This window comes from Sander vitreus, chromosome 10 (genome assembly GCF_031162955.1).
Source record: "Sander vitreus isolate 19-12246 chromosome 10, sanVit1, whole genome shotgun sequence".
In the NCBI taxonomy this organism is placed as follows: Eukaryota; Metazoa; Chordata; class Actinopteri; order Perciformes; family Percidae; genus Sander; species Sander vitreus.
The window spans coordinates 8,629,528-8,650,475 of NC_135864.1; the positions used below are offsets into that span (position 1 = coordinate 8,629,528).

The 20,948-nt window shown below is 38.4% G+C and overlaps 1 protein-coding gene and 1 pseudogene across 2 annotated transcripts; both read left to right on the forward strand.

The window, feature by feature from the left end:
* The first annotated feature begins 8,489 nt into the window (after positions 1 to 8,489).
* LOC144524889 (tryptophan 2,3-dioxygenase A-like) lies at positions 8,490 to 15,399 on the forward strand (annotated as a pseudogene).
* An 86-nt stretch (positions 15,400 to 15,485) lies between these two features.
* Positions 15,486 to 20,487, forward strand: LOC144524116 (tryptophan 2,3-dioxygenase A-like). 2 transcript variants are annotated; one of them, XM_078260141.1, is made up of 12 exons: positions 15,486 to 15,547; positions 15,714 to 15,792; positions 15,936 to 16,026; positions 16,433 to 16,503; positions 16,988 to 17,115; positions 17,248 to 17,434; positions 17,623 to 17,730; positions 17,831 to 17,942; positions 18,096 to 18,153; positions 18,439 to 18,518; positions 19,089 to 19,179; positions 20,239 to 20,487. In XM_078260141.1, the coding sequence occupies exons 1-12, from the start codon at positions 15,486 to 15,488 to the stop codon at positions 20,390 to 20,392; spliced, it is 1,221 nt and encodes a 406-aa protein (XP_078116267.1). In that variant the 3' UTR covers positions 20,393 to 20,487. The 2 variants fall into 2 exon arrangements, with proteins under 2 accessions (XP_078116267.1, XP_078116268.1); XM_078260142.1 differs by having other exon boundaries at positions 15,486 to 15,520; positions 15,687 to 15,792.
* The last annotated feature ends 461 nt before the right edge of the window (positions 20,488 to 20,948 follow it).

Consider the following 20,948-nt stretch of genomic DNA (forward strand, 5'->3'; position numbering starts at 1 on the left):
TGTAGCCATATGGAATCACACTGCCAAACAAATGATTTTGAAGTCTACATGTCCCAACCTGGAGTCACAATCAAACACCACAACACTGTCATATATATATATATATATATATATATATCATCAAATATGATGCTTGACTTTGACGTCATACAGCTTGCATTTATCAAGGGAGTTAATTTTGGACTTTGGAATTTTTGGAATTTTTGAAAAGCTACTCCATTCAATTACAAGCACGTGATGTTTAGCTGAGTGTAAGGAAAGCTACAGTTATTCAAAGTGAAGTTGAGTTTACAGTAGTAATTCAGCGATCATTGATGTAAAAATGTGCAGTCAAGTGCATCAACCGAGCTGATTAGATAATAATGAACACATGAAATAGTCAACAGATTGAGCTCTCTGAGTTTCTAGTAAATAAAACTGTGTAGCTGATTGCATCTCCAAGGGCATCACACATTTTAAATGTGGAATTGACACAGTATTGACAAAATAAATGAAAACTACTACAATGAAAAGAGCACATGCACTCATGACCTTCTAATTATGTTGTTACATTCTGCCTATTACACAAACCAATTTACTGGAAAGGAAAAAAATAACACTGTGTCTTGCATCTGGAGATTTCTACACATGCATGCACCAAAAGTCAGAAAAAAACTAGGGCTATGTTTGAACTACAGACGTCCAGAAAGAACGACAGTCTTTCTTATGGTCACAGAATCATTATTTTATCTTATCTGGACATAAGCTTCGCTCTGAGCTTCGACATAATCTCTGATTTCATGTGGACACCATCTTCTGATCTTGACATAACCTAAACTGTTATTAGATGATCGTCAGATACAAAAATGCATTCTGATACGGTAATCATCTACAAACAGCAATCCCTACCACTTACGTTGCCACTCACTTTGACATCAAGTTATTATAACATTATTATATTAAGTTGCTGTGAACAAACACATAACTATAATATTTTTACATAATAGTGTTGGTAGTTAGTTTACTGTTGCACAAGTCACTGTAATGTTTCTATAATATTAACCATAATGTAGAAAAATGGTTAGTCTACAATATAGTTCAGATCAAACATAACATCTCTGGCTGATTGCTGTTTATCCATTCAATTCATTTTTGTTTAACTTAATTGTAATTATACTTCCATTATAATTCTGAGTGCAACCTGCTAAAAATAATGAAAGCTGTAAAGGTTATGTGTTAAAATGATGTAAGAGCCATGTAATTGAAGTATGTTTTACATACTTTAATTACCTCACCTCTTAGTGTAAACATAATGTACAACCAGAAATAGGGATAGTGTTATTTTTTTTTTCTTTGATTATATCTGATACCTGGTAATCATATTTGATCCTCAGAACCGTTAAACATTTTTATCTCAACATCTAATTGAAATGATTGCTAGAACACTGGGTTAATTAAAGTTTTTTTGAGATCATAATAATTATGAGAAAACAGTGAATTAGAGTAATAATTTTCTCCAATATTTATTGCCAATAGGGTGGCTAGAATTACGGCAGAAAGAGTAACATGCACATCTTACTACATGCCAATATATTTAGTTAATTTTGTCTGATGCTTCTGTTCTTTTTTTCTACATGTTTACACTTTAGCGATAAATGCATAGATTATGTGTTGATGCTTATTTAATGATGGTTTGAGAGTACAAAAAGTCTCAAAACAGTGTGGAGATGAAGGTTGCTGACGGCAGGGCTGACATTTGGCAAACATAGGCAGCACAACTGCAGAGTTCAAGTACAAAGGGCACATAGAGAGGAACACATTGCAACTTTCATTGGGGATTTTACATGGCAATAAGGCAAAAACAAGTCACATCCCTGCTTTCTTTTAATCAGTGACTCACTCAGACCTTGGAGAAAATGCGTAATGACACGTGCGCCCTATCAGTGGGATAGACAGGTCTGTTAAAGCTGCAAAGATTTACACTGATGGTCTCATCTCGTCTCAAGCACCTCATCCTCTGTTCTCCCTCTCTCACTTGCATTCCATTCATCCCAGCTAAAAAGGAACAAGAACAAAGCATTCTGGGGCTGCTTTTTCTTTTCTTGTTCAGACTGCAGCTTCATATTGCTGGGCTTGTACCGTGTCCCAATTCAGAAATAGCTGCTTGTTATCATCCCTCTGATCTTCTGAGGACAGTTGCACATGCTGTTGGGACTTTACTGAGAAGTCTACAAAGAGTGTGGGTAACAAAAACAAATAAGGGCGCTAATGATCTTATAGAGATTTAGAGAGAGTAGATTGAGGCTTCTAATTCTTAGACTGAAGAAACTGGGCTAACTGTTGTTCAAAAAGAATTTGCTCGATGCGATTGACAGTGTGTTGTGGTGTGGTTCGATGTGGTGAATTATGAAAGAACATTACACATTACTTTTTCAGCTCCCAACAAGCTTTGGATGGTCACAATCTCTGGCTCTAAAGGTATTTACAGTGTATCTGATTTGTCCGATTTACAGGAACACGCACGCACGCACGCACACACACACACACACACACACACACACACACACACACACACACAAAGCTCAGTGTGAGTTCTTTAACATTATGTATTGTCCAAGCAGTCTCTCAATGGCCTTAGCCAAAAAAAAAAAAAAACACTACCGGTCAAAAGTTTGGGGTCACTTAGAAATTTCCTTTCCACTCCATTCCAGACAGAATACCAGCTGAGATCAGTTGCATTGTTTTTTTAATCAGGGCAGCAGTTTTCAGATTACATTATGTGCTTACATAATTGCAAAAGGGTTCTCGACTGTCAAAAGAAGTGGCTGAAGAAACGCTTGAAATTCCATGCTTTTTGGTCTAAACATCATACCCAAATTAAAAGTGGTACAGCTCCCATATACTTTTACACTCTGGGGTGTGCCTGACATCATTGGAAAGGTAACACTCTCAAGGTTTTGTTACAAGTATCAGGGTGATTCTAGGCCTTACTGACACAGAGTTACAGAGGCTTTAATGGAGGATTTTTATTTCCGTCCAAGTCATACATCTGTAAAATGATTAGAATACACTGCTGTAAACACATCTGACAGGTGACAGACAACAAAGGGCATTAGCCACATGTCTCAGCTTACTACAGACAAAATGAAGCCAAAAGACTCAAAAATGGATTTTATATGATTTTTTTTCTACAGATATATCTGTGCGTTTTTTTTTCTTCCATTTGAAAAGTGCAAAGAAAAAAGCCAAAAAACTACAAAATACAACACTTCTCAAATACACAAACACACCCACACCAATCACTTTTCCAATGATATCAGGCACACCCCAGATTGTCAAAGTATATGGGAGCTGTACCACTTTTAATTTGGGTATGACGTTTAGACCAAAAAGCATGGAATTTCAAGGGTTTCTTCAGCCACTTCTGTCTACAACAGTCGAGAACACTTTTTGCAATTATGTAAACACATGATGTAATCTGAAAACTGCTGCCCTGATTAAAAAAACAATGCAACTGATCTCAGCTGGTATTCTGTCTGGAATGGAGTGGAATGGAAATGTATAAGTGACCCCAAACTTTTGACCGGTAGTATATATATATATACATATATATACACATATATATATACATACATATATATATATATATAAACCATTTGCAAATATTTACAGATGAGTCCAATGACCTACAGAGGGGTATCAACGATTCCCAGAGATCGACTACACACTGCATCAGTTGCACTTTAAATGCAACAATGCCTACATGCATATTCCCTGTCAAAGAAATTAATAAAATAAAAAGTCAATTTAACATTTTCTTCTTTGTGCGCCAGCTTACAGTAGAAATAAATTATTACTGGTCAAACGATAAACAACTCTTGGTTGGTTGTGGTTCAAAACACGCACTACCATCTTTAAATAGATTTTTCACAGATTATTCCTTTTTTCAGATAGAAGTGACGTGCATATCAGCTTTGCCATCCAAGACATTAAACCCGTGATGCCAATAAATGCACGTACCTCCACGTCTGAGGCTTACATAACTAACTTCACCATTTGTAAGAGATGCACAGGTATAAACAGCAAACCCTGGAGAGTAAACATTGAAGATAAACTGTGCAAAGAAGTTTCCTGAATACACCATTTGTTCTGAGTATAAAGGTCACAAGCAATAATAACATACTGAAAAAATGGGAAATAGCAGGTCTTTGAATTTATAAAAATGAATTTAGAATATGCAACGCAATTCATTTATATTCCTTTCAAGAACATGGTTCAATCATGTAGACTTCAGTTGTTTTTGAAGAATGTTAACTGTATGGATTCATTTTGCGTTGATTGAAATTGAATCAATTGAACATTTTAAATGATCGAATTAAGTTTGGTCACTACCGTAAATGGTATATTTGAATCAAAGGGCGCCAGGAAGTGTAGGTGGCACTCCGGAACAGAAGTTGGCGGTAATGCAGCTAAATGTCAACACAGTCAAACTGTCTCAATGAGGACAACACCGAAACAAGAAGAATGTGAAGAAGAATGTTGAGTATGTGTCTCCGACACGAAAAAATAAGTTAACATCAATCAAAATGATTTTTGTTAATGTTCATAAAGGTGACATTTTCATTAAATGTATGTTTTTGTACTGCATGTAACAGTTACAAAAGTCTGTTGACTTGTTTGTGCATAAAGTTATATTAATATATCGGTTTTCTTATAACTAAGTTAGCTAATACCATCACGACTTAATTTAGCATTAATAATTGTGTTTCTCTGCTGACCCCCCCCTGACGGTCCATTCCTAACAATGGTATTTCAATGTAGCCAACGTAACGTCAATGGCAGCCGGTGAAGAGGAGCCAGTCTGCAAAGCAGTTTTGTGTTTATATGTGCGGGCAGGATTTATTCAGTTTGATCAATCCCACGGTAAATTGGCTGGTTTACTAAACAGGGAGGGACTATAAATCCTGTCTGTTTTTTGTATTTCAAGAGCGAATTGCTCCACAATATGAATACAGATTGATCACTTATTTTGTTGGTAACCGTTGTTGTATAATCACAATATTACACTTGAGGAGGCCTATACTTAAGTAATGCGACTTTCGGACCTCAAAATTAAACCCTCTCATGTAATATGGCTTAAAAAAACGTCAACGTTAAACGCTGATGCAGTTTTAAATGTTTTATTTCCACGAGTTTACAGACGTCTCTGCGGATTGAGTATCACCTGTGACCTGAGCCGAGACACACCCACCAAACGAGAGAAAACATTTCTGAAACAGACTTAATATTTACAGTCCATGCAGTTGCACTCTCTCTCTCTCTCTCTCTCTCTCTCTCTCTCTCTCTCTCTCTCTCTCTCTCTCTCTCTCTCCCCGTGGGGTCGAAAATCAAGCTCTTCCACTTAGCTGCTCCGTCTAGAGGTCTGGAGAACTTCCGTTGTGTAATCTGGATGCTGTGTTTTTTTGTTGCATTTGTTTTCTGGGTTTGTGTGCTTTTCTTTTTGCATTGTTTCATATTTGCAGTGCGTTTATGTATTTGGTTGTGTTGTGTGCATTTACAGCGCGTTTGCTGAATGCTGCACATGTGTTGTCAAATTAATGAAGTTGTTTTCTTAATTTGCTTGTGTTTTGTCTATTTGCGTGTGTTGCTCATTATGTTAATGGTTCAAACAGTGATGTAGGCATAACATTTTGTGCTCAACAATACTCTCTTAAGAATGTTTTTTTGGAAAACGGTGCTTGTCCCTCAAAAATTCAAGATGGCAACCATTTTTCAAGATGGCCGCCATTTCTCTTGAATCCTTACATCAATTTTTCAAATGGTAATGCTATCATTACATTTGGTACAAATATTCTTCAAGGAACATTCTCATGGAAAAAGGTGTGTGCCACTCAAAAATTCAAGCTGGCGACCATTTTCAAGATGGCCACCATTTCTGTCAGAGCTCAATTGAATGTGTTAAGGAAGGTTTTGTTTAATAGAGTGAACGTCATTACACAACCAGGGCACACTGGTGACTTCACTGCTGTGAAACTCAGCATGGGGTTCAGTGTCAGCTGATCTAGTTTTACTTACACTGTAGTTCTTGACTAGTAGTAATAGTATAGCTAAGTTTAGTGTCCCAAATGCTGTCTAACAGCCCCTCATCAATTAGCTAGTAATAGATGTAGTTAGATAGCCGCACCTGAATTGACAGGTTGTGCCAGCGCGGGAGAGCCGAGCCAAGGGTAAGCGGGGCAATACATGACTTGTTCATGTATGCTTACCTGGAAAGTGTACAGATCACACAGGACTTAAATGGCACTGGATGAATGATCGGGCTAGGTGTAGGTGACCCGAACCTAGTTGTATTCCATACCTGAATGTGTACTATGTCTATGATTGAGGTGATAAAAGGATAACCTCGGCCTTGCGGTGGGCCGAGAGACGGCCCACTTCCTTTTTCTAACAGTGGCCCTTCCTCTCTGTGGATTGCACCTTGCTGTGGTGGAGAGGCTTGTGTACTCCAATGACCCTGAGAGCTATATATCCCTGCCAAGTTTAACTAAGCCGGACAGGTCAAAGTAGAGGAGGCAGACAAAGCAGACATTATGACTATTTGACAGAAAAGGTGGCCATCTTGAAAATGGTCGCCATCCTGAATTTGTGAGTGGCACACACCTTTTTCCAAAAGAGTGTTCCTTGAAGAGTATTTCTGCCTAATTTTATGATTGCATCACCATTTGAACAATTGAAATAATTAATATTCAACAGGAACGGTGGCCATCTTGAAAAATGGCTGCCATATTGAATTTTTGAGTGCCCAACGCCTTTTTCCAAAATAGTGGCCCTTAGAGAGTATCTGTGCCAAATGTCATGTTTGTATACCAAAGTGAAAGATTTTTTTACTAATGTGCTGCACTAGTCGGCCTAATTTTCCCCGAGCTTGACCCTCCACCTCAGGGAGAATGAGTGTTAGTAAAGTGGTCGGGTTTTGTTCGCGACATTTCCATTACATTGATGCTGTTGTAACGTTACTTTATGTAACAATTGAAAAGGTCCGTCGAGTTGTTTGCATAGACAGTTAAAGACATGGACCAACAGATCCCGTTGTTCTGGACGGAGACCAGTGAAGGATATTAGAAGCACTTTTCCGGTGATGGCTGAGCGTTACTGCGCAGCCTCCAACTGAGCTTGAAGACGTAGATGTGACGTGAGCAACCTGTCTAAAAGTTGTAAGTCTTCTGGTAGCTGTGCCAAGAGAAATCTCAATCATTCCCAATCTTACAGAGATGGAGAGCGTAGGTATATTTAAGGAGATAACATAGGCACAGGCTAATTATTGCTAACTAAAATGATAGTTAACATTATTAATTGAACTTAAACAGCTAATGTAAGTCGAAACTGCCTGCAAGCTTCTCCTGTACTATACGGTAATTCCTCTACTATGCATCAGCAAGTCGCGTGGTTATGACACAATCGTTAGCCTATTTTTACAGAAACGTCTGGTACGGAGCCATAACGTGAGATACAAGGTAATGGAGCCTTTTATACATTGTTGTGTTTCTTTAGATATAAACAATGGACAAATAAAGTATTTAAATGCTTCAGATTTAAAGTTATTCGTTGTCAAAGTGATGTCAAAATGAATGGCAGTCAATGGAATGCTAATGGCGGGTGAGCGCTTGTTAGCATCAAAATGGCGCCATAGGAGGTACGCGTTGTGGAGAGAAGCTTACCCCCTTGGTTGTTTGGGCATAACGTTATAAATATAAATATATTGGTTTGCTAATAGCTAAGGTTAGCTAGCTGATACCACCACTACCTTACTACTTAGCTTACCATGTATAATTGTGTTTCTCTACTGACCCCCCCCAAACATTGTAGGAACCATGTTGTAATATTCTTAGAGAAATATGTACCCATATGACAGTGTACACCAGTAGTTGACTTCAAAATTAAGCAAAAAGTGCTAAACTAAGACACTAATTAAAAAAAAATTGTGTGATGATATAGATGCTGGATGGGAGCGTATCATCAAGGGAGTCTGTATCTACATGGGTGAAGATCCAGAAAACATTGTGCAGCAATATGTGGTATGTGTTGTGTGCTTACTACTCCCCTGTTTGTCCTCCTGATTGATCACTTGGGCTGAAATGATTCATTGATTAATAGAAAATTTATTAATTTATAATTTTGATAATCTATTAAAAATGTTCTGTTTCATAGCATGATACAATCAATACTTAACAAATCTGAGACATCACTTTAGATTGGCTAGTTGTGGTGGGTATGTGATTATTTTCAATGTATTTTCTTTATTTATAAGTCATTGATTATTTAAAATTCTTCAGATTATTTAACTTATTTATTTAAACAAGAAAACATCACAAGTTTAGTCAGTTAAATTAACCGTAGTTACAGCACTATTTATCTTCCCGCACTCAACTACTGTTCTGTCTCTGTGATTTAATATTAATTTATTTGTTTCTCGATTGGTCTTATTTACTGGCCTTTTTTTTAAACAGGGCATGGATGAAGACGGCATCAACGAGGCCACTGAAGACACCACTGTTGGGATTTATGTTCTTAAAGAACATGCTTCAAGTGATGAAAAAGAGGACATCGGAATTGCTTTTGAAGGCATCAATGTGTTGCAAGATCTTGATAATGTAGCATTAGCTGTTGCTATGCTGTTTGGACTAATGTATGCCCTGAACTTCAGCTACCCTCCTGACCTTCGTTATACCTTTGAGGTAATCCAAAAGATTTTCATGGAACTTGATGGAGGGAAACTTTTCAACAAAGCACTCGCTCTAAACAACAGGCTCTTCCAGTGAAAGATTCAGAGAGACTGCGCTGTCAGCCAAACGGCGTAGTTGTCCCTAAAGGCATCGTGGGCTATACAGTTTGGACTAGTTTTGTTTGTTTGAATTAACTGGACAGGATTTGGATGGAACTGCATGGAAATAACCTTTTGCAAACAAAGCAAAAGTTTTCTCAGAAAACCAGCTCTTTTCGTCATTTGTAAAACCACTTTGAAAACAGAGTGCACAATTTAAAGGGTAACTTTGGGTTTTTCAACCTGGACCCTATTTTTTCTATGTTCTTGTTACTGATGGGAACAACAACCTTCGACATTGGTCCAGTATAAAGCGAGATCGCTGCAGTGGGCAGCTGCCAAACAAGCTTCAGTGTAAATTATAGGACAATTGCGCACCTTCAATTTACGTCCAAGTGCTGTTTTTGCCGCTGACAGTCTCAGATTAATATTCTAATTGTCGTACAATATTACAGAGATAGACCTTTTTGTTAAAGAGTAAGATCCTTTTTGTTTAACATGTAAGATCCTTTTTGTTTAACATGAAACAGTGACAAAATCACCATCACCAAACCCACCAGACTAAAAGTACTGTTTAGGCACTTACTCTTTAACAAAAAGGTCTACCTCTGTAGGGATCCTTTCAATAATGTTGTCAGACACTTAGAATAGTAATCTATTCAAGCAGCAAAAACAGAACTTTTAGTGGACACTAACTGACCATGCACAGTTGTCCTATATAACATTGCAGCTCAGTTCACAGCGATCTTGCTCAATGCTGGACCAATTTTCAAAGACATTGTTCAAATCAGTCACTTACACACAAAAACATAGGAAAATAGGGTCCAGGTTGAAAAAAAACTGAAGTTACCCTTTAAGCTTAGGAGTAAACTTAATAACAAAGCACTAGCTCATGTTTGATTTAGGGGCCTATTTTAACGATCTAAGTGCGTTTAGGGCACGTCCAAATCCACTTTTGCTAGTTTGACGGTGGAAAAAAGGGTCCGTGCGCTGGGCGCATGGTTCAAAAGGGTTGTACTTAGTGTCTTCATTAATGAATAGGTGTCTTTTGGGTGTAACATGCAATAAACCAATCAGAGTGTCATCGCCCATTCCCTTTAAAAGCCAGGCGCGTTTGTACCTTGGCGCATTGCTATTGTGATGGCGGATTTGTAATCTTTTGCATGTTTGTGTGCTGCTGCTCTTCCCTGTGTGTGTATGTTCCAAGCATAGTGTGTGTGCGCGCTGTGCATAAGCCTAAGAGTATTTTACTAATTTGCTGTTAAATTAACAATGAAATGCTGCGCTATTGACTTTAGACCAGGTTTTTGTTGGTCAATGGCGCGATCACTTCCCACTGCCTCAAGATAGCAATACGCCAAGAATTCACCTGAACACACCTCCCTGTAAGACCAGCATGCCCATGGGCGCAAAGATGGGCGCAGGTGCATTTGCTATTTAAACGACGTGGGCGCTGGATGGGAAATTGACAACTGCGTCGGTCTTAAACTAGCAAAGACACTTGCGTAAATAGGGCCCTTAGACTATTTCAGGGAAATGGTGTTATTCTTTTTTTATTTGCTCTCAGGGAGAGCACTGTTTGTGATAACAGTTCACAGTATTTTGTATTTGCACTTTTAAATCTAATGTGAAAAGAGTACTATATTTGTCTTTTCCATGTCCACTGAAGATACGTTTGAAGTATTATAAATGTCTTCACTGTTCGAAGTCCACTATGAAGATATGTTTTGAAGTATGTACAGTACTGTGCAAAAGTCCTAGGCAGGTGTGAAAAAATGCTGTAAACTAAGAATGCTTTCAAAAATATAAATAATGATTGTTTATTTTTATCAATTTACAAAATGCAAAGTGAGCAAGTAAGAAACAAAAGAAAAATCTAAATCACATCAATATTTGGTGTTACTACCCTTTGCCTTCAAACCAGCATCAATTCTTATAAGTACACTTGTAGGATTTTAGTCAGGTGTATGATCAACCAATTATAGTATATAGGTAGTTATACTGCATCAGCAAGGTCTCTCCCAGACAAATATTTCAAAGCAGACTGGTGTTTCCAGATGTGCTGTTCAAGCTCTTTGAAATAGCACAAAGAAACGGGCAACGTTGAGGATCGTAGACGCAGTGGTCGGCCAAGGAACACATCAAAAATCGGAAGATGTCCAGCAGTGCCATCAGCTCAGAACTGGCAGAAACCAGTGGGACCCAGGTACACCCATCTACTGTCCGGAGAAGTCTGGCAAGAAGTGGTCTTCATGGAGGAGTTGCAGCCAAAAAGCCATACCTCCGACATAGAAACAAGGCCAAGCGACTCAACTATGCACGAAAACATAGGAACTGGGGTGAAGAAAAATGGCAGCAGGTGCTCTGGACTGATGAGTCAAGCAGAGGCTGTAGCAGAAGGCAGGTTGTTTGCCAAAGGGCTGTAGAGCGGTACAATAATGAGCGTCTGCAGGCAACAGTGAAGCATGGTGGAGGTTCCTTGCAAGTTTGGGGCTGCATTTCTGCAAATGGAGTTGGAGAGTTGGTCAGGATTAATGGTGTCCTCAATGCTGAGAAATACAGGCAGATACTTATCCATCATACAATACCATCAGGGAGGCATATGATTGGCCCCAAATTTATTCTGCAGCAGGACAACGACCCCAAACATACAGCCAAGATCAATAAGAACTAACTTCAGTGGAAAGAAGAACAAGAAGTCCTGGAAGTGATGGCATGGCCCCCACAGAGCCCTGATCTCAGCATCATTGAGTCTGTCTGGGATAACATGAAGAGACAGAAGGATTTGAGGAAGCCTACATCCACAGAAGATCTGTGGTTAGTTCTGCAAGATGTTTGGAACAACCTACCTGCCGAGTTCCTTCAAAAACTGTGTGTAAGTGTACCTAGAAGAATTGATGCTGTCTTGAAGGCAAAGGGTGGTCACACCAAATATTGATTTGATTTAGATTTCTCTTCTGTTCATTCACTGCATTTTGTTAATTCACACTTCCATTTTTGAAAGCATTCTTGGTTTACAGCATTTTTTCATACCTGCCTAAAACTTTTGCACAGTACTGTATATGCTCCTATTGTTACACTGTGAAGAAGAGGTGTGAACTTTCACTGATCTCCCTATTCGATTTGATTACGATTATCATGCCTTCGATTCGATATCTCGATGCATCAAATACATTTTTCTATTAAAGCCATAAAGGATATTTGACTTGACAGAATGCATTAAGATACTGTTTGGCCGCAATTCTTTTGTCTGGGAAAGCCACATGGTTGAGATCTCTGTTTAAGATCAGGTTTAATTCCCTATCTCTTGGTCCAACACAGTTTTGTTTTTATTGTAGGTCAGAGATGAACGCAACATGATGAAAGTCAACAATCGCATCCACAGGATTGTGATGATCTTTAAGCTGTTGGTCGACCAGTTTGCGGTTTTGGAAACAATGACAGCATTGGACTTGTATATACCTTGGAATACCTGTCTCTAGCCTCTGGATTCCAAAGCCTTCAGTTTCAGATCTTGGAGAACAAAATCGGGGTCCCGGATACCTTTTCAACATTGTTTGTTGTATCTTGCTCTGGATAAGCTACTGACCAGGGTATGAGTGTGATAAAAAGCCTTGGCTCTTCTTCCCAGGAGTGGCTGGAGAGAACTCCTGACTTGGAGGTGGACGGATTCAATTTTTGGGAAAGGCTGGAAATCAATATTTTTGATGGGCTGAATCTGGAACAGGAGAAAATCGAGGTAAGAGATGACTCCAGCTTTCAGAACAAACTTTCTTTGCTCTCCCTGGATGACTGACAGAGAGTGTATTTTTTATTTACGGGTTCCTAAGAAAATGAAAGATTCTGAGGACAAAGAAGAAATGATGGCTGAACTGGTCAAACAGAAAGAATTGTTTACTTCTCTCTTTGATGAAAAGCGTCATGACCATCTCCTTAGCAAAGGTGAGTGCTTTCTACAAATTGAAAGAAAAAGAAAAGAACTGATTAATCAATTGTCATAATCCAGTGAATGTCAAAACTACACAATTAAAGACACTTATTTTTACTGTCAAAGGACTGTAGGCTAATATATATATTTGTATTTTTGCTGACAAGGTGAGAGGCGGCTCTCCTACAAGGCTCTCCAAGGTGCCCTGATGATCAACTTCTACAGGTATGTGGTTTTTACGGCGTTCCTTCACCTTTAATTATGCAGTGACCCAACGTGACACAAGACTCATTAAGACTACACAAGAATTAGCAGTCAGTCACTGCATGGTGATAATATGAAACTGCTGGGTTAAAGATGTTAACTCCATTGAGGGTAGTGAGCAGGCTTGTTTTACAACTTCTATCAACACCACTCAGAAACCTTTTCATACTTATACTTGATCGTCTAGTACAAGAGATCCTAAATAAATCAAATACAGCAAATACTAAAATCTTCTTTTTACCTTTTAGGGAAGAGCCGAGGTTCCAGGTTCCTTTCCAGCTCCTCACATCTCTCATGGATATTGACACGCTCTTGACAAAATGGCGATGTAAGTTACTGTAGCATATGCTCACTAGTAGGGCTGGGTATCGTTCAAAAATTTCCGATACCGGTACCGATACCAATACCATGACTTCGACAGACTACTTTTTTTGATACCAATTTTATAAAAGTTAAAAACTTCTTACTTATTTTTCCGCTCCTACTACGTGAGCCCCGTCTCTGTGTGTAACGTAGAGTTTTTCCTGCCTGTCTCTACGACGTGTAACGTTAGACAGCCAATCACAAATGTTATTAGATCTCGGTAGAAGCATGCTGCATGCTTATTGGCTCACTGACGCTGATGAGATTTACTCCTTAGGTATTGAAATTGTGTAATGAATGATGAGGCATTTTTTGATAGTTGATACTTTAGAGGCAATTCGGTCAGTGCCTAAAAAGTATTGCATTCGGTACCTACCCATACTCACAAGTGAAAAAGAACAGAAAAAAAGTGCAGGGAGAAAATAGGAGCATGTCTACTAGAAACCAATGCTTTCATATTTCGCCCAAGGGCAGAGCTGGACTAACAACGGAGTTTACAGAGCCAAAGTTAGGTCAGGACCTCAGAGGCAGAAGATTCTTATAACATCCTCTTCGCCTGCTGATCAATCCAACAACCTATTCCCATGAAATACATGTTTTACTCTTCTGTCACACATGTCTAAACGATTTATAGCTCAAATGAAATGCAGCTCACATGCAGGGCCAAACCATTGCTCATATCACAGAGCATATTTCTGTCTTTTGTTTTTTTAGACAATCATGTATGCATGGTGCATCGTATGATTGGCAGCAAAGCCGGGGGGGTTCATCTGGCTACCACTACCTGAGATCTACTGTCAGGTATTGTACGCTATAAACTTTAACCTACTGATTAAACACTTTACCCTGCACATATTGTTGTGGAGCAATCCGATCACGATTGTTTTGGTTCAAAGGAACACGCCCCCACCGCTAGCCTCGCTTAGCCCAGATCCTGGAGGTAACCGGCTCCAACTAGCTTACTGCTCCCAATAAGTGACAAAATAACGCCAACATTTTCCTATTTACATGTTGTGATTTGTATAGTCACAGCATGCACAAATAACTAGGTCACATGAGACAGCCATCTTCTAACTGTATACAAACTGGGAACTATATTCTCAGAAAGGTGAAGCACTGCTACTCTCTGCTCCTCACGGGGCTTCTCAGGTGGTACAAGCAAATCACTCCGACCAAGTAGCAGAACTAGCAGTGCTTCGGAATGTATTGTAATGAGAACGACTTTCTTCAGATTTCACAGAATGGAATGTAACATTTCAACATTTTATCTCTAGTTATTGTTTTTATACTGATCTTGCTATTGTTTTTCTTTATTACCTTGTAAAGTGCCTATGAGCACCTTTTAAAGAGCTATATAGAATAAATGTATTATTATTATTATTATTAAAGGTCTGATTTAGGTCTAGAATCGCCCCTGGGTCAAACGAAAAAAACCTCTTGGTTGGCTGTGGTTCAAAACACGCTCTACCATCTTTAAATGTATTTTTCACAGATTATCCCTTTTTTTTTTAAAATGACATTTATTGTTTAGAAACTTTCATGGCAAAATAAAAAAAAGAGATAGAAGTGACATGCATATCAGCTTTGCCATCCAGGACATCAAACCCGTGATGCCAATAAATGCACGTACCTCCACGTCTGAGGCTTACATAACTAACTTCACCATTTGTAAGAGATGCACAGGTATAAACAGCAAACCCTGGAGAGTAAACATTGAAGATAAACCGTGACCGAGAGAGCAATGTGCAGAGAAGTTTCCTGAATACACCATTTGTTCTGAGTATAAAGTTCATAAGCAATAATAAAACATTTAAAATCTTCTTATGAAGAACATATTTGATATTCCTGTTATTTGAATAAAAGTAATCTGTATTTACTATCTGTTGTTTTTCATTTTATTATTTGAAAAAGGGTCTTGTGATGTTCTTTTAGCAAGTCAAACAAAGTCCAGAAGGTGGTCCTGGTTCAAGGTAAACAGCTCCATGGGGCAAATAGAGGCGGGCCGGATGATATCTGTATCCTCAAGAGTGATTGGATGGGCTGAGTCTTTAAAAATCTGGATTGCGTTGAATACAATTTTAGTTAATATTTGTCGAGGAAGAAGAACACGCCTGTGCCGCAACTGAAGTCATGAGTGGATGTCCGTACTTTGAGAAGAGGCATTTGTATGTTCAAATGTCATTGCAGCTAAAATAGGGCTCTAAAGGATTTCTGATCACACTGTTTCCTTTTCTTCAAATTCGATTACATGCAGCCCTCTAACAATTCATTGCTAATCCTGCTGATGGGAAAACATCAAGTAACAAAACGCCTTCTCTCTTCGCACCGCAGGTTATTCAAAAACAAGCCTCCCAAAACAGAGGAAGATGAGGATGCCTCTCAGGCAGGCGTTAACAAGGCCAGTAAAGGAGGAATCATCTATGGGGACTACCTGCAGGTATAGAAAACACCACCTATCAAAACGTATCGGTTTGTACCTGGCTTTTTTTTTTTTTTTAAAGAAAGATAAGTACTGGAATTTAGATTTGTTTTCAAATGCGTGCTCTTAAGTGGAGTGCTTTGTTTCTTTTCAACTCTCAGCTCGACAAAATCGTCTCAGCCCAGGTGTTGCAGAGTGAAGTAAAGGGCAATAAAATCCATGATGAGCACCTCTTCATTGTCACCCATCAAGGTAAAACTAGATTGATAGCGTTGGACAGCCTTTTTCTACTTGTCTCACAGAATTAAATAGTTTTTTTAATCTTGTATTTAGTCATTTATTTAGTAATGTAGTATCGGGGTTTTTTGTTTAGCAGAATTTAACTTGTTTGCAATGCAGTTTCACTTGTGTTTAAAAAAAATGTAAATCTCTAAATCTCATGAGTTCATTTTTATTTTTTAAATGTCTCTCCTGAAAATATCCAACTGATTTTCAACCAAGAATCAATTTTGTTTGTACATTATAAGGCTGAATACAAGAGAGTAACTTGCTCAAATTGACATTTTTTGGTAGTGTCATGACTGCTTACAGACCTGTTTAACTTGTCATATTATACTAAAATGTTTATGATTCTTAAACGTTTTGTCTTTTATTTCAGCATATGAACTGTGGTTCAAACAGATTCTGTTTGAACTTGATTCAGTGCGACATCTCTTCATCAGTGAACATGTAAGTTATATTTTCGGGGCGAAATAATCTTAGAAACGTTGTGATTATGTGTGTTTTCTTCATGAATCATATATAGAAACATATTTTCTAGTTTTCAAGTACCATCATCATTTTTTACCAATAAATTCTGATCTTTTTGATGTGAACTGTCAGTGTTGAAGATTGAGCGCTGCTCAAAATATGAAATTACAAAGTAGAAATAATTTGAGTAAAAAAAAGTACAAAATACTCAGATGAGAACACTATGATCTGATAAGTGCCTGTGTTAACAAGCAAGTCATATTCAATAAGAATTGTCTTATTCCGTCAATCTGGCTTTGGAATTCAGTCAGGAAAAAACAAGAAATGTTGTCATCACTCCGGCCGATGTTCTAAATTAAAATTTTAGCAGTTTTGCTCCATGACTTTTTTTTTTTCCCTGTAAGAGGCCCAAACTAGGTTAATAAAAAATGAATACAGTATTTTTTTTATTTTTTTATTGTAGGTCAGAGATGAACGCAACATGCTGAAAGTCAACAATCGCATCCACAGGATTGTGATGATCTTTAAGCTGTTGGTCGACCAGTTTGCGGTTTTGGAAACAATGACAGCATTGGACTTTTTTGACTTTAGGTAAGCACATAAATAACTTCTGGCCTTTTCTACTTCAGCTCTAAATAAAAAATGTTTACAAAATGCACTCATGACAGTTCACTCTGTCTGTGCTGTGTGCATGTATGCTTACTTGTGTGTACTTGTGTGTAGGGAATACCTGTCTCCAGCCTCTGGATTCCAAAGCCTTCAGTTTCGGATCTTGGAGAACAAAATCGGGGTCCCGGACAACCTGAGGGTTCCATACAACAGACGCCATTACAGAGACAATTTCAAGGGTCATGAGAGTGAGATGCTGCTCGCCACTGAACAGGAGCCAACACTTTTAAAACTAGTCGAGGTACGACTTACAACTGGCAAACACTTGCACTTGGTCAGAGGTTTTTAAACTGAGTCAATTAAAGAGGGCATCATTTAATTTTACTGTATATCTCTGTATTTCTTTTCAACATTGTTTGTTGTATTTGCTCTGGATAAGCTACTGACCAGGGTATGAGTGTGATAAAAAGCCTTGGCTCTTCTTCCCAGGAGTGGCTGGAGAGAACTCCTGGCTTGGAGGTGGACGGATTCAATTTTTGGGAAAGGCTGGAAATCAATATTTTTGATGGGCTGAATCTGGAAAAGGAGAAAATCGAGGTAAGAGATGACTCCAGCTTTCAGAACAAACTTTCTTTGCTCTCCCTGGATGACTGACAGAGAGTGTATTTTTATTTACGGGTTCCTTTTTTTTTTTAAGAAAATGGAAGATTCTGAGGACAAAGAAGAAATGATGGCTGAACTGGTCAAACAGAAAGAATTGTTTACTTCTCTCTTTGATGAAAAGCGTCATGACCATCTCCTTAGCAAAGGTGAGTGCTTTCTACAAATTGAAAGAAAAAGAAAAGAACTGATTAATCAATTGTCATAATCCAGTGAATGTCAAAACTACACAATTAAAGACACTTATTTTTACTGTCAAAGGACTGTAGGCTAATATATATATTTGTATTTTTGCTGACAAGGTGAGAGGCGGCTCTCCTACAAGGCTCTCCAAGGTGCCCTGATGATCAACTTCTACAGGTATGTGGTTTTTACGGCGTTCCTTCACCTTTAATTATGCAGTGACCCAACGTGACACAAGACTCATTAAGACTACACAAGAATTAGCAGTCAGTCACTGCATGGTGATAATATGAAACTGCTGGGTTAAAGATGTTAACTCCATTGAGGGTAGTGAGCAGGCTTGTTTTACAACTTCTATCAACACCACCCAGAAACCTTTTCATACTTATACTTGATCGTCTGTGCAAGAGATCCTAAATAAATCAAATACAGCAAATACTAAAATCTTCTTTTACCTTTTAGGGAAGAGCCGAGGTTCCAGGTTCCTTTCCAGCTCCTCACATCTCTCATGGATATTGACACCCTCATGACAAAATGGCGATGTAAGTTACTGTAGCATATGCTCACTAGTAGGGCTGGGTATCGTTAAAAAAATTCCGATACCAATACCAATACCGTGACTTCGATACTGGTTCCTAACTGATACTTTCTTTGATACCATCTTTATAAAACAAAAAGAAATTACAATATTCCACATTACGGCACAAATCTTTTTATTTATTTTTCTGCTCCTACTACGTGAGCCCCGTCTCTGTGCCTAACATAGTTTTTCCTGCCTGCCTCTACGACGTGTAACGTTAGACAGCCAATCACAAATGTTATTAGATCTCGGTGGAAGCATGCTGCATGCTTATTGGCTCACTGACGCTGATGAGATTTACTCCTTAGGTATTGAAATTGGGTATTGAATGACGAGGCATTTTTCGTTACTTGATTCTTATAACATCCTCTTCGCCTGCTGATCAATCCAACAACCTATTCCCATGAAATACATGTTTTACTCTTCTGTCACACATGTCTAAACGATTTATAGCTCAAATGAAATGCAGCTCACATGCAGGGCCAAACCATTGCTCATATCACAGAGCATATTTCTGTCTTTTGTTTTTTAGACAATCATGTATGCATGGTGCATCGTATGATTGGAAGCAAAGCCGGCACAGGGGGTTCATCTGGCTACCACTACCTGAGATCTACTGTCAGGTATTGTACGCTATAAACTTTAACCTACTGATTAAACACTTTACCCTGCACATATTGTTGTGGAGCAATCCGATCACGATTGTTTTGGTTCAAAGGAACACGCCGACTTATTAACTATAGTAATAACTATAACTATATAACTATACCTATACAAATCACAACATGTAAATAGGAAAATGTTGGCGTTCTTTTGTCACTTATTGGGAGCAGTAAGCTAGTTGGAGCCGGTTACCTCCAGGACCTGGGCTAACTAGGCATCAGACAGAGTTACGACACGCACGGAGATGAGAAGGGTACGTATGGACTTATCTAACTCTGGGGGATACGGTGAATAAGCTAAAGTCCCAATAAGTCGGCGTGTTCCTTTAAATCCTATCATCTACTGGTTTGACCCCTGTGAGTTGATTCTGAAAGCAGTGGCGAGCGCTCGGAGAACGAAGTGTCACAAAGCAGTGTTCAGTTCACAATGTTCTAAAGGTTAAATGAGACACACAAGGATATACTGTAGCCTACATATTTTCCAACAATCGCTACATTGATTTAGTAGCGCGTAGTAATATACAAAAGAGTCAGGATGGGCAGAAGGATTGTCTCAAGGTTTGTTCACACAGATAGGAAAACAGTGTTGCAATTTAGGATACAAATGAGAATGACTTTCACAGAATGGAACATTCCAACATTTTATCTCTACTTATTGTTTTTCTTTATTACCTTGTAAAGTGCCTTTGAGCACCTTTTAAAGAGCTATATAGAATAAATGTAGTATTATTATTATTCACAACACATATCTTAATCACTTCAGAATTAATTTAGATAAGGACAGGACACTTGCTACTCTGTGCTTATCTGAATGAACCTGTCATATGGTCACTTCTTCCTGACATGCACAAACTATATTTAAAGTTCATTTCAAAGGAGCCTCGACAAGTTCTTTACTCGCTGCCCATTATTAGTTTCATTTATCTTTTGTCCTTCAGAAAGTACAATTTGTAACAGACGCATAATTATATTTTAAGTACATGAGTTAAATATTCAATAAAGGATTTTCTTTGCCTTTAGTGACCGCTACAAAGTGTTTGTGGATCTGTTCAATCTGGCAACGTTCCTGGTGCCTCGCCACTGGGTGCCCAAGCTAAATCCCACCATTCATACGTTCCTCTACATGGCCGAATGTTGTGACAGCTCCTACTGCAGCAGTGAAGACTCAGACTAGGGGGGATCAATCTCAGTCGTCTTTCCTGGCTTACTTTTTCACCGTAACTGACCTCAAAACAGTAGATCCGTTGCACAGCTGAAAGGTTTTAGTAACAGATGCATAAAGTAGGAGGATGAAGAAAACTCTTAAAACACCGGAAGATGGAATGTTCAGCATCTCGGCGTTTTGTTGTTTGTTTTTTTTTTTAAAAAGATGTTGGCATGGCACAGGGAGGGGTCATCTGACATAGTTGACAATCTAAACCACCAAAATATCCATTAGGGAGCGACACTTGATACCATGATGGTATTATTGGTTGGGATTTAAAGCATTTTAGTATTTGGATTGTGACATGTAAAAAAAAAGAAGAAAAAAGAAAGAAAAATATATTTTTCATGTCATTGTGACACTAAAAGCATGCCAAATATCATACACTTATGTTAACAAAGAACAGAACAGCAAATTACTAGCTCATTAGTTACATCAGACTGCAGCACCAAGGTTTATACGCCTCTTGTGTCTGACCCTGAACAATTCAAATGGCCAAATTAGACTCTTTTACTTTAATTTCTAA